The sequence below is a fragment of the Phascolarctos cinereus genome, unplaced genomic scaffold (genome assembly GCF_003287225.1).
Source record: "Phascolarctos cinereus isolate Bilbo 61053 unplaced genomic scaffold, phaCin_HiC Scaffold_9;HRSCAF=440, whole genome shotgun sequence".
NCBI classification, from domain to species: Eukaryota; Metazoa; Chordata; class Mammalia; order Diprotodontia; family Phascolarctidae; genus Phascolarctos; species Phascolarctos cinereus.
The window spans coordinates 130,082,598-130,096,416 of record NW_027556402.1 but is presented as its reverse complement, the minus strand read 5'-3'; the positions used below and the strand labels follow the sequence as shown (position 1 = coordinate 130,096,416).

At 36.2% G+C, this 13,819-nt stretch overlaps 1 protein-coding gene across 2 annotated transcripts in view; it reads right to left on the bottom strand.

Annotated features, from left to right (window-relative positions):
- The window catches only part of SCLT1 (sodium channel and clathrin linker 1), a 254,552-nt gene that overhangs the window by 198,739 nt on the left and 41,994 nt on the right, over positions 1-13,819 (bottom strand). For both annotated transcript variants that reach the window (XM_020974031.2, XM_078148099.1), the window contains exons 2-3: positions 5,906-5,973; positions 2,620-2,678 (exon numbers count right to left, since the gene is read on the bottom strand). In XM_020974031.2, coding sequence (XP_020829690.1) covers positions 2,620-2,678; positions 5,906-5,973 — 127 coding nt within the window. The remainder of the gene's footprint in view (positions 1-2,619; positions 2,679-5,905; positions 5,974-13,819) is intronic.

The following is a 13,819-nucleotide window of genomic DNA, read 5'->3' as shown; positions in this document are numbered from 1 at the left end:
AAGTAATAAAAGCCTGTACTAGGGGGATGGCAGTATGAGAGGAGGAAGTGGGACATATTGGAGAGATGTTACAAAGATAAAATCAACAGGCCTTGGCAACAGGTTGTATATAGGGGATGAGATACAGCAAGAAGTTAAGGATGACATCTAAGGCTATTAGCTTCTGGGACTGGGATGATGGTGCCCTGGACAATAATAGGTAAAACTGGAAGAAGGAAGGGTTGAAGGGTAAAGATAATGAGTTCCGTTTTAGACATGCCGAATTTAAGATGTCTATTGGGCATCCACTTTGAGATATCTGAAAGTCAGATGGAAATGCTAAACTGTAAGTAAGTAGAGACTTGGCAGAGGGATAGAAAGGTAGATTTAAGAATCATCAGCATTGAAATGATAATAGTTTGGTCTAACAAACTTGTTGAACATTTCCTAAAAAGGTATCATAAATAAAAGAGTAAATATTATACTAAAGTCTGATTTTCCCTTAGCAGCCCTAAATTTTTTTTTATCATTATCTTACATCATGAAATAATTCCTTTAAGAATAAGCATATGTAAGCATATGTGGAGCACCTAGGTGGTGCAGTGGATGGAGCACCAGCCCTGGATTCAGGAGGACCTGTGTTCAAATATGGCCTCAGGCACATAACACTTACTAGCCGTGTGACCCTGGGCAATAGCTTAATCCCATTGCCTAGTGCCCCCCCCCCAAATTAAGCATAAGACTAATCCAACCATTCTGGAGAGCAATTTGGAACTATGCCCAAAGGGCTACAAAAATGTGCATACCCTTTGACCCAGCAATATCATTTCTAGGTCTGTATCTGAAAGAGATCATACAAATGGGAAAAACGACCCACATGTACAAAATATTTATAGCAGCTCTTTTTGTGGTGGCAAAAAATTGGAAATTGAGAGGATGCCCATCAGTTGGGGAATGGCTGAATAAGTTGTGCTATATGAGTGTAATGGAACTCTTATTTCATAAGAAATGATGAGCAGGCAGACTTCAGAAAAACCTAGAAAGACTTGAATGAACTGATGCTGAGTGAAGTGAGCAGAACCAGGAGAACATTGTACACAGTAACAGCCACAATGTGCAATGACTGACTTTGATAGATTCATCTCTTCTTAGCAATGCAAGGATCTAAGATAACTCCAAAGGACTCAAGATGGAAAATACTGTCCATATCCAGAAAAAGAACTATGGAATCTGAATGCATATCAAAGCATATGATTTACTCTCTCTTTTTTTTCTTTGTTTCTTCTTTCTTGTGGTTTCCCCCATTGCTTCTAATTTTTATTTACAACTTGATTAATGTGAAAAGAGGTTTAATATGAATACATATGTAAAGCCTCTATCAAATTGCATGCCGTCTTGAGGTGGGAAGAGGGGAGAGATGTGAAGAAAATATGGAACTCAAAATCTTATGGAAGTGAATTTTGAAAACTAAAAATAAATTTTAAAAAAAGAATAAGTTTATAATCATATACTTATTAAAATTTTTTAAAAATTAAAAAAGTATAATTATATACTTATTAAAATTATATACTTAAAAAAGAATAAGTATATAATTATCAAAATCAAATTGCTTTAATTAAATCGACTATGATCCTCATATCCATCAGATTAACAAAGACAGCCAAAGAAAAGGGGATGTGGGAGGACAGGAAGTAAGTATACTGTTGGTGTAATTTGTGAATTGATTCAACTACTCTAGAAGAAAATTTAGAACTATACCCAAAAAGTCTCTTTTAAGTTGTTTATCAGTCATGTCTGACTCTTCATGATTCTATTTGAGGTTTTCTTGGCAAAGATACTGGAATGGTTTGCTATTTCCTTCTCCAGCTTATTTTACAAATGAGGAAACAGAGGCAAACAGGGTTACACTGAGTGACTTGCACATATCCTCTGATTAGTAGGCATGTATACCAAGTAGATCAAGCAAAGAAGAAAAGGACCTATATCTACAAGAATATTTAAATCAGTATTTAAATAGGTGTCATTAATTTGGAAATGGCTGAACAAATTGTTTTAACATGAATGTAATGAAATTTTAATTGTGCCCCAAGAAATATGATGAATTCAAAGAAATATATATGAAGATATTCATTTTGAACTGATGCAAAGCGAAATTTGTACAACAGAACCAGGAGAACAATTTAGGTAATAAGCACAACAATAATATCAAGGGAAACAATTATGAAAACCTCAGGACTCAGAACAAAAGTGATGGCCAATCATGACCCCAAAATAAAAATATCTCTCCCTTCTCCTTAAAAATGAGATGACATATTAGTGGTTCAGAACCAGATATGCATTCTCACCCAAAAATGGTTTTGCCTGATGATAAATATTTGTCAATAATGGAGTGGCTCAACTTGCTGTGGAGTCCTTAAGGTGGTGGGGAGGGAGGGGTGCCATGGGTTGGCAGGTAGTAAATGAGGGGCAAATTTATGTGTTATTCATTTATTTTTATTTCATTTATTAATTATGTTTTATTCATTGAAATCAATTTAACTGTAAATGGTTATGGAAATTCAATATAAAGATTTCAACTAAAACATCTTTTAAAACATCTTTAAAAAAATAAAAATAAACTTCCTGGAAATTCAGTCTTACCTTCTGTCAGCCATAGTGGCTTCTAGTGTGTCATCTCCATCTCCTTGTAAGACAGTTTTCTGGAACAGAGAAATATGTATTTTAAAATGCTATAGCATATCATACTATACAAAACTGGAATTACTCTAAAATTACATAAACATATTAATAAAAATCAAAATCATATGATTATATCAATAGATGCAGAAAAGGTTTTTTCTAAGGTACAACAATTTCTCTAAAATTCTCTTAAAAAGCACAGGAATAAATGGGCCTTAATATGTAGATAGTATCTATCTAAAAATAAGAGTCAATATTATATGCAATGGAGTAGTAGAAGCCTTTTAAATAATGAGTAAAACAAGCATGTTCATTATCATCACTATTATCTTATATAGTTTTAGTAATACTAGACGTAAAAAAGACAAGAAAAAAACTGAAAGCATATTCAATGAAGAAACAAAAATATTGGGGTTTTTATGACATAACAGTCCACTTAAAGAATGCTAAAATTCATCTACACAATAAATTCATCAAAATATCAGAATGTAAAATAAACTCATATAAATCATCAGCCTTTCTATATATTATCAACTAAATTCAACTGAAAGTACTAGAAAGGGAAATTCACTTTAAAATATCTGCATAATATATGATACATTTGGGATTCTACCTAACAAGTTATACATAAGAACTACATGAATACAACTATAAAACATTCTTTAAAAAATATAGACTCAAAAAATATATGTAGACTCAAATAACTAGAAAGATATTAACTGCTCATGGGTAGTTTATGACAATATGATAAAAATGATAAAAATGATAGCAAATAAATTTTCTTAGTGTCCTACCAATGAAATTATGAAAGGGTTAGTTTATAGGGCTAGAAAAAATAAGAAAATTCAGCTAGAGGAACAAAAGATCAAGAAGCTCAAGAGAAATAACAACAATAACAAAAAACGTAGCAAGGAAGAGGGTCTAGCAGTATCAAATCTCAAATTAAACTACGAAGCAGTAATCACAAAAAGTATTTGGTATGAGTTAAAATGCAGAAGATTTGGTCAGAAGAAAGGATTAAGTATCCAAGATCCAGAAGCAAATTAATATAGTAGAAGAAAGTCTGATAAATCTCAAAGACCTGTAACTATTGTGGTGAGAACTTACTATTCACCCAAAAACTGGTGAGGAAACTGGAAAGCAATTGGGTAGAAACAAAGTCACACAGCTATTATGTATCTGTGATTGGATTTGAAATAAGACCTTCCTGTTTCCAGGACTAGGGCTCTATCTACTTCACCATTTAGCTAGAACATTACAGAATGAAGTGGAATATTACTGTGATAAATAAGAAAGGATGAAAGTGACAATTTCAGAGAAACTGGGGAGACCTGTATGAATGGATATAGAGTAATCAGAACTATGAGAACAAATTATACTATAACAACAACACTGAAAAAAATCATTATTTTTAAAGACTTCAGAACTCTGATCAATAAAATGATCAATTATGATTCCATGATGAATGCGACCCACCTTCTGACAAAGAGGTGATGGATAAATATGTATAATAATATATAAGAATATAAGAATTTGATTTACTTGACTATTACAAGGGGTTTTCCCCCCTCAGTTTGGAAGTGAAAGGGTGAAAAAATAAATGCTTGATAAGGGAGTAGGGTGAGAGGGATTTATTAAACACTTAATATGTGGCAGGCACTGCACTAAGTCCTGAAGATACAAATAAAAAAGAAAAAACAATGATCATAAATTCTGAGGGAGACAATATGTAAATAACTAGGTACATATAAGATATATACAGCGTAGATGAAGGTAATATGAAAAGAGAAGGCATTAGCACCAAGGGGAAAGGACTGATAAAAGTCTCCTGAAAATTTTGATTTAGAAAGGATTTGAGGTAAGTCTTGAAAGAAATTAAGAAAACTAAGAGGCAAAGGTGAAGAGACACAGGATTCCAGGGATGTAGGATAGTCATAAAGAGAGGAGGTGGAGTATCTTGTTCAAGGAACTGCAAGTAGACTAGTGTATGTAGATCATAGAATGTGTAGAGGAGTGTAAGGTATAAGAAAGATAAAAGTGTAAGAAGGGGACGGGGACAAAGCATAAAGAACTTTAAAGGCCAAAAAGGGAACTTTATATTTGATCCTGAAAGAAACAGGCACTAGAGCTCACTGAGCAAGGCTGGGAATCAAACCATACACTTTAGAAAAATCACTTCAGCAGCTGGAGATGGGAGGAGACTTGTATTAAGAACAGACCTGAGATAGGCAGACCAGTTTAGAAGGCTTTGCAATAATCCTGGATAATAAGGTAGTCCAGGTATTAAAGTAGTCCAAGTGATGAGGACCTAAACTAGGCTATAGCTAAGTGACTGGAGAGAAGTGGCCATAAGAGATGTTGTGAAGGTAGGAACAAGATTTCAACAATGGAGTGAATATGTAGTATGAGTGACAGGTTTTAAGCCCAAATAGCAGGCCAGTTTTGAAACTAACACATTATTTTATACTTAAAAAATAAACAAGCTATACACAAAAGAAATTTGCAATTTTGTATACAATTCTCTTTTCTTTTTATACAGAAATATTCATGTTTGTATGTGTTAACTGTTAAGCTTAATTTACAAATAATTCAAAATTTTTTATAAAAATCTAAGTTATAGATAAGTTGCTAATTTTCATCAGTGGTGAAAGTTCCTACATCTTAGGTACTCTAAAAGGCTGGAATCATAGGTCTAAACCAAAACGGGGGAAAAAAACTTAATGCATAAAACTCATGTAAATTTAAATAGTTTTAACTGAATTATTGCATAATTTAAGTTTTTAGAATTCAGACTCAAATGATAGAATTTTACCAAGTAATTCTAAAACTTCTGATGTAGCTAGGTGACACAGTGGATAGAGCTCTAGGCCTACCGTCAGGAAAACCTGAGTTCAAATCAGGCCTCAGAAATTTACTAGCTATGTGACCCTAACTAAGTACATCACTTAACTGTTTGCCTCAGTTTCCTGGTCTGTAAAATGAGCTACAGAAGGAAAAGGGAAACCACCCCAGTATCTTTGCCAAGAAAATATCAAATGGGGTCACAAAGAATTAGGCCTGACTGAAATGACTAAACAACAACAAATTCTAAAATTTTTGCTACCTGAAAATCAGGGAGCCTTCAAAATAACATATTTTTCTTTCATATTTAAGCTGATGCTCATTTCATAGTTAGCTGTGGCCAAAAAAATCATTACATGGCAACCAACCTCCCAATGATATATACTTAGATGATCAATTCACATACCTGTTCAGGTGAATATTTGGACAGATTTTCCATTTGATATCGCCTAAGTACTGCATTTAGTCTTTGATCTGGAAGAAAGAGGAAATTAGGTTGTAATTTAATTATTCAATTTTTAAAAAAGAATTAAGGATGTAGTCATAAAATAAAGCATGTTTTGAAGTACTTTTGATTTCCTTTCCTCCTTAAAATAAATGACCAATCTATCTCAAATTACAGTAAAGGCAACGGACAGAAAGTTGGCCTCACACTAAGGAAGACATCAGTTCAAATTATTCACTAGATAACTCTCTAATACTGTAAATTTTCAGAGCAACTACTGATATAAATTGATAGAGGGAATTTTCTCACCTGTAACTTCCTACACCAATGAAATCACTGGTCCAGTAAAAACAAAAAAGAAACATTAAAATACTAACCAAAAAAAACCCAACTTCAAATCACACAAGTCAACTAAAACTCCCACCAGAAAAGAATGTACATTCTGCAAACTATTCCCCCTACTTTCAATACACTTTAATTCTCAATCTTCTTATACTTGCTTCCCCATTGGTAATAGTTAAAAGTTAAAAACAAAACAAAACAAAAAACCCTAACCCTTCAAATTTCTAGTGTCACTAACCAGATCTTAGCAGGTCAGAAGATCCATAGGTTAGACTACACTAAGGAAAATATTTTTCAGAGAGCTCTCTCTCCAAATGTTCTTAGGCATTCAGCTGAGTTTTAATCAAACTGAGTTGAAGAGCAATAGTTGCGGGAAGCAAGGGAATCCAGTTAAGCCTCCACTGAAAGGTAAAATTATAATTCAAGATGAGGTAGCTAATAATGGGGAGTAAAAAACCATTAATTTGCTTCTTTAATAGAACATATTAGAATTCTAAGAAAAATATGCAGCCTATTAAGCTATTTCACAACATAACATTTGTTTCGTGATTAAAACTTCTTCAGTCCTTAGAACAGGATCAATTATTGCCAATATTCATTCAACAAACAATTATTAAGTGCCACACTATGCAAAGCACCACTAAAACTGCAGGAAAACAAAGAAGAAAAACAAGTCCTTGCCCTCAACTAATGAGGTTAAAAAGGCATGTGGAAAAAAATATGTATTCTATAAAGTAAAATAGGTGTCAAACACAAGGGCCACAGGCTGTGTGGGCTATCACACTTCAGGGTGGAGCCTGAACCAAACTAAAATGTAATTGGGAAACATTTAAGAAAATAAACATGCAACAAAACACAGATAATATTACATTTTAAAAACTAAGTCAAAATGCAGCTGTAGGGATCCTCATGCACTGATTATTTATCACAGTTCTTATTTGAGTTTTATGTTGACTTTTTTTTATTTAGTATTTCATTTTTCCCCAATTACATGTCAAAACAATTTTTAATATTCATTTTTAAAACTTTGAGTTCCAAATTCTCTCCCTTCCTCCCTCCCCAACCCCCTTCATTGAGAAGGCAAACAATTCAATATAGGTTATACATGTGTAGTCATGCAAAACACATCCATAATAGTCACGTTGTGAAAGAAAACAGAGGAAAAAAAGCCTCAAGAAAAATTAAGTTAAAAAAAAAAGGATTCTTCAATCTGTATTCAGATATCATCAGCTCTTCCTCTGGGGATGGACAGCATTTTTCATCAGTCCTTCAGAGTTGTCTTGGATTACTGTATTGCTGAGAATAGCTGTCAGTCACAGCTGATCACTTTACAGTATTGCTGTTACTTTGTACACAACATGTTTCTCTTTGCATCAGCCCATGCAGGTCTTGCAAGGTTTTTCTGAGAGCATCCTGCTCATCATTTCTTATAGTACAAAAGTATTCCATCATTATCACGTATCACAACTTGTTCAGCCATTCCCCATTGATGGGCATCCTCTCAATTTATAATTCTTTGCCACCAGAAAGGAGCTGCTATAAATATTTTTGTACATATAAGCCCTTTCCCTTTTTGTTTTTTCTCTCTTTTGAGATACAGATCTAGTAGTAGTATTGCTAGGTCAAACGGTATGCATGGTTTTATAGCCCTGTGGGCATAGTTTCAAACTGCTCTACAGAATAGTTGAATCAGTTCACAACTCCACCAACAATGCATCAATGTCTCATTTTTCCCACACCCCTTCCAACATTTGTCATTTACCTTTTCTGACTTATTAGGCAATCTAATAGATATGAGGTAGTGATGGGGTGCTTATGCTTAGACCACAGCCCTAGGACCACACCTCTCCCCAGCCTAAACACCCTACCTCTGGCAATAACTTATGAGTGTGCTGAGTGAGGCAAACTATCTCTCCCTACTACAAGAACAAACTGACCTCTGTAGAATTTCCCTTGTATGAACAGCACTATCTTGTACCAGAGCAGAACTGATTCCTGATTCCCAAAACTACCACATACAATCCAGACATCAAGCCACAGACATCAACTTCCAAAGCTATCTTGTCACAGATGTTCAGACCCCTTAGAAGTTCCCCGACCCCCTTTTAAGGTTTCCAGTAGTAAATAATGCCTGTGCCCAAGGTACAGAAACTGTATGTTCACTACTTAATTAACAATCTTGGCATACTACTCACTGAATCTTTCCTATATAAGCTTTAGCCTCATTCTTGTTAGGTTGTTAGTTCCCTAAAGGAACTCTGTCCCCCTTTATTAGCATTATAATAAACTTTCTGTCACTTGACTGGAAGACTCCTTGAGTCTGAGAATTCTTTCCGGACAGATCCATCCTGAATCTCAGTATTTTGGGTCCCTGCAACCACATAATTAGTACCTCAGAAATGTTTCATTCAATAGTGAGACACAGTATTTTTTTCATATGGCTACAGATAGCTTTGATTACTTCATCTGAAAACATATCTTTTGATCATTTATCAATTGAGGAATGGCTCTTATTTTTATAAATTTGATTCAGTTCTCTATACATTTGAGAAATGAGGCTATCAGAGAAACTTGCTTCAAATTTTTTTTCATAGTTACTACTGCTAACTGTATTTCCCTCCATCCTATTCCCTTACTCCCATTTATTTTATTCTCTCTCCTTTCTCAAAACTGTTTTGCTTCTGACTACCCCCTCCCCCAATCTGCTCTCCCTTCTTTCACCACCACCCCCTTATCCCCTTTCCCTCCTACTTTCCTGTAGGGTAACACAGATTTCTATATCCAATTGCATTTGTATGTTATTCCCTCTTTGAGCCAATTTGGATGAGAGTAAGATTCATTCACTTCCCCTCACTTCTCCCCTCCTCCTCTCCATTGTGAAAGCTTTTCCTTGCGTCTTTTATGTGAAATAATTTACTCCATTTTACCTTTCCCTTTCTCTTTTTCCCAGTACATTCCTCTCTCACCCTTTAATTTTATATTTGAGATATCATCCCTTCATATTCAACTCACACCTGTGCCCTCTGTCTACATATACTCCTTTTAACTACTTTAATAATGAAAAAGATCTTATGAGTTACAAATATCATCTTTCCATGGAAGAATGTAAATATTTCAACCTTATTGAGTCCCTTATGATTTCTCTTTCCTGTTTACCTTTTCATGCTTCTCTTGAGTCTTATATTTGAAAGTCAAATTTTCTATTCAGCTCTGATTTTTTCATCCAGAATGCTTGAAAGTCCTCTATTTCATTGAATATCCATTTTTCCCCCTGAGGGATTATACTCAGTTTTGCTGGGTAGGTGATTCTTGGTTTTAAACCTAGCCCCTTTGCCTTCTGGCATATATTCCAAACCTTTTGATCCTTTAATGTAGAAGGTGCTAATCTTGTGTTACCCTGACTATGGCTCCACCGTACTTGAATTGTTTCTTTCTGGCTGCTTACAGTATTTTCTCCTTGATCTGGGAACTCTGGAATTTGGCTATAATATTCCTAGGAATTTTCCTTTTGGGATCTCTTTCAGGAGGTGATTGGTAAATTCTTTCTATTTCTATTTTACTCTATGGTTCTAGAATGTCTGGGCAGTCTTCCTTGATAATTTCTTGAAAGATAATGTCTAGGCTCTTTTTCTGACGATAGCTTGTCCAATAATTTTTAAATTATCTCTCCTTCATCTATTTTCCAGGTCAGTTGTTCTTCTAATAAGATGTTTCATACTGTGTTCTATTTTTTCATTCTTTTGGTTTTCTTTTATTGTTTCTTAATTTCTCATGGGGCAGAGCCAAGATGGCATAGTAAAAGCAATGACTTGCTTGAGCTCTCCCCCAAAAACCTCCAAATACCTGTAATTACTCTAACCAAATTCTAGAGCAGCAGAACCCCCAAAAAGACAGAGTGAAACAAATTTCCAGCCCAAGACAACATGGATGGTTGATAGGAAAGGTCTGCTTCACCAGGCTGGGAAAGGAACACAGTCCAGCGTGGGCTGTGTCGGCAAAGACCAGGGCCCAGTGAACCTGGAGCAGGCCTCAGGGGACTGAATCATAGGCAGCTGTGGCAGTTTCCAGACTTCTCAACTCACAAACACCAAAGAACTTAAAAAGTCAGTAGGAAAGATCTGTGGGACCTGGTTTAGAGAGGAGCACAGTCCAGCCACAGTCCTGGTGCAGCCCCGGGGCGGTGGTCACAGAGGTGGCTGCTTTCTGAGTTCTCAGCCCACAGACTATGGGGGAATCAAGCTGCTGATCAGAAGGGGATTGCAAAGATCTCTTTGCTGGTACTGATGCAGAATTCTCTTGCTTTGCCCATACATAGATCTGGGTCATAGTTCCTGGGTGGTGATCCTAGGGTGAGGAGGAGTGGTGGCAAGGCAGAGCTTGTGGTGGCGGTGAAGAGGGAATCCTCCTCAAAGTTCCAAGGCAGAAAAGAATGCTTGCTGTCACTCACAGATGAGAACACAGGCCAGGAAAAGAGTAAACACCTCTCTTTTGATCATATCACCTTGGAAGAACTGAAAATATACAGGTCCATAGAAGTATCTCTGAAAACAGCTGCACAAAATCCTTGAAGCTTGGGACAGTACACCTCCACAATGGAAGTAGAGAGCCTACCTTAACAAAGAAAAAGTCCAGTAATTGGCTGGAAACATGAGCAGGAGGCAGAAAAAATCTCAAGATTACTGATTTCTCATAAAATCATTAGGCTCCATTTGTTCTATACTAATTTTTAAGGAATTATTTTCTCCAGTGAGCTTTGGGAACTCTTTTTCCATTTGGCCAATTCTGCTATTTAAGGCATTCTTCTCCTCACTGGATTTTTGGACCTCTTTTACCATTTGGCCTAGTCTGCTTTTTAAGGTGTTATTTTCTTCAGCTTTTTTTTTGGGGGGGGGTGAGGTGATTGGGGTTAAGTAACTTGCCCAGAGTCACACAGCTAGTAAGTGTCATGTGTCTGAAGCCTGATTTGAACTCAAGTCTTCCTGACTCCAGGAACGGTGCTCTATCCACTGTGCTACCTAGTTATCCCCTCCAGTATTTTTTTGTATCTCCTTTACCAAGCTGCTGACATGTTTTTCATGATTTTCTTGTATCACTCTCATTTCTCTTCCCAATTTTTCCTCTACCTCTCTTACTTGATTTTCAAAATCCTTTCTGAGCTCTTCCATGGCCTGAGACCAATTCACATTTTTCTTGGAGGCTTTGGCTGTAGGAGCTTTGACTTTGTTGTCTTCTTCTGAGTGTATGTTTTGATCTTCCTTGTCGCTATAGTAACTTTCTATAGTTAGAGGGTTTTTTTCCATTGTTTCCTCATTTACCCAGCTTATTACTTGACTTTTAACTCTTTGCTAAATATTTCTGCATGTAATTTTTATTAGTAAAAAGGTAAATTCATTAGGGAAACACAAAAATTACAATTTGACTACCAGCACAGGTTGAAAATATCTATACATCTTCAAAATGTTCTGTTATCTATTTGTACCTTTAGTACTAATTTCATTATATGGTCCAACCCCTGGCTCTAAATATCTAGTCCACATACTACTGATAGCTAACAGCCCTAATTTTTTGATTGGTGACTATTTTTACCAGAAGGTTTTAACTCTATTTCTACTTCATCTCTTATTAAGAATAGACTTAAAATATAAAGTTAAATTTTACTATTATAACAAAAGAACAAATTTCATAAGAATACACTAATAAGTGAAGTTTTAGCAATGTTATTTGCAAATTGTCAATCGCCCTCAGTTTTCTCCACTCTAAAGTGAGGGGCTGGACTAGACATTTCTTTTTCAGTTCTAATTCTATGATCCCATGATCAAAGCTCAAATTAAACAGAAACCCTTAAATGTGTTACTAATCCTTCAAAAATAGCAATGTTTAAAGGAAAGCTCTTAAACAGAACAATGAGAAACCTCAGAAAAAAAGTGTTCATTATCTCAACTCAGTGTTCATTATCTTAAATAACTAAAATGATTAAAAAGAATTGCAGAAAATATGCACTAAGCTAGCAATTCCATTAAGTTAAAGGCAATTGTCTTTCAACTGAAAATTGTCAATTTCAATTGAAAATGGGCTTCTAAAATAAACACTACTGTGAAACACTTTACATCTCTCTAAAAGTTCTTAGTCAAAATACTACGTGTATAAATTCCACAGTTGAGATTTTCAATCATGACACTTTCCTGATCAAAACTATTCCAACAAATCCCCATTGCCTCCAAAGAAAATCCAGGAGAGGGAGGCAAGATGGCATAGTAAAAGCAGGGACTTGCTTATGCTCTCCCCCAAAGCCCTCCAAATACCTGTAAAAAAGGACACTAAAGAAATTCTAGAGGAGCAGAACCCACAGAATGACAGAGTGAAACAAATTTTCAGCCCAAGACAACCTGGAAGGTCCACAGGAAAAGTCTGTTGCACCAGGCTGGAAGAGGGGCACGGTCCAGTGCAAAATGTACCAGCACAGACAGTCCCCTGAGGCCTAAATCACAGGCAGCTGTGGTATTTTCTCAGCGCACAAATGCCAAAGACAACTTAGAAAGTTAATAGGAAAGGTCAGTCAGACCTCTGTGAGAGAGGAGCATAGTCAGGCCCCAGCCCTGGGGCAGCAGCCACAGCGGCAGCAGCTGCTTCTAGAGCTCTCGGCGCAGACAGTGGGGGGATCAACTGGCTGATCAGAAAGGGACTGCAGGGATTTCTTTGCTGGTACTGACGCAGGATTCTCTTGCTTTGCATGTGGTTGGATCTGGGTTGCAGTGCTAGGTGGCAGTCCTGGGGTGAGGGGGAGTGCTGGTGTGGCAGAGCTTGTGGTGACGGTAGAGAAGGGAATCCTCCTCACGGTTCCAAGGCAGAAAAGAGTGCTTGTGGTCACTCAGAGACCAGAGCACAGGCCAGGAGAGGAGAAAACATCTCTCCTTGGATCACACCACCTTAGAAGAACTGGAAATTTACAGATCCCCAGAAGTATCTGTGAAAAGAACTGCACAAAACCCCTGAAGCTTGGGACAGTACACCCTCCACACTGGAAGCAAAGACCTACCTTAACAAAGAGTTAAAAAGTCAAGTAATTGGCTGGGAACATGAGCAAACAGCAGAAAAAGACTATAGAATCTTACTTTGGTGACAAGGAAGATCAAAACACACACTCAGAAGACAATAAAGTCAAAGTTCCTACATCCAAAGTCTCCAAGGAAAATATAAATTGGTCTCAGGCTATGGAAGAGCTCAAAAAGGATTTTGAAAAGCAAGTAAGAGAAGCAAGAGGAAAAACTGGGAAGAGAAATAAGAGTGAAGCTAGAAAATCGCGAAAAACAAGTCAACAGATTGCTAAAGGAGAACCAAAAAAAATACTGAAGAAAATAACACCTTAAAAAATAGAGTAACCCAAATAGCAAAAGAAGTCCAAAAGGCCAATGAGATGAAGAATGCCTTAAAAAGCAGAATTGGCCAAATGGAAAAGGAGGTCCAAAAGCTCACTGAAGAAAATAATTCCTCAAGAATTAGAATGGAGCAAATGGAGGCTAATGACTTTATGAG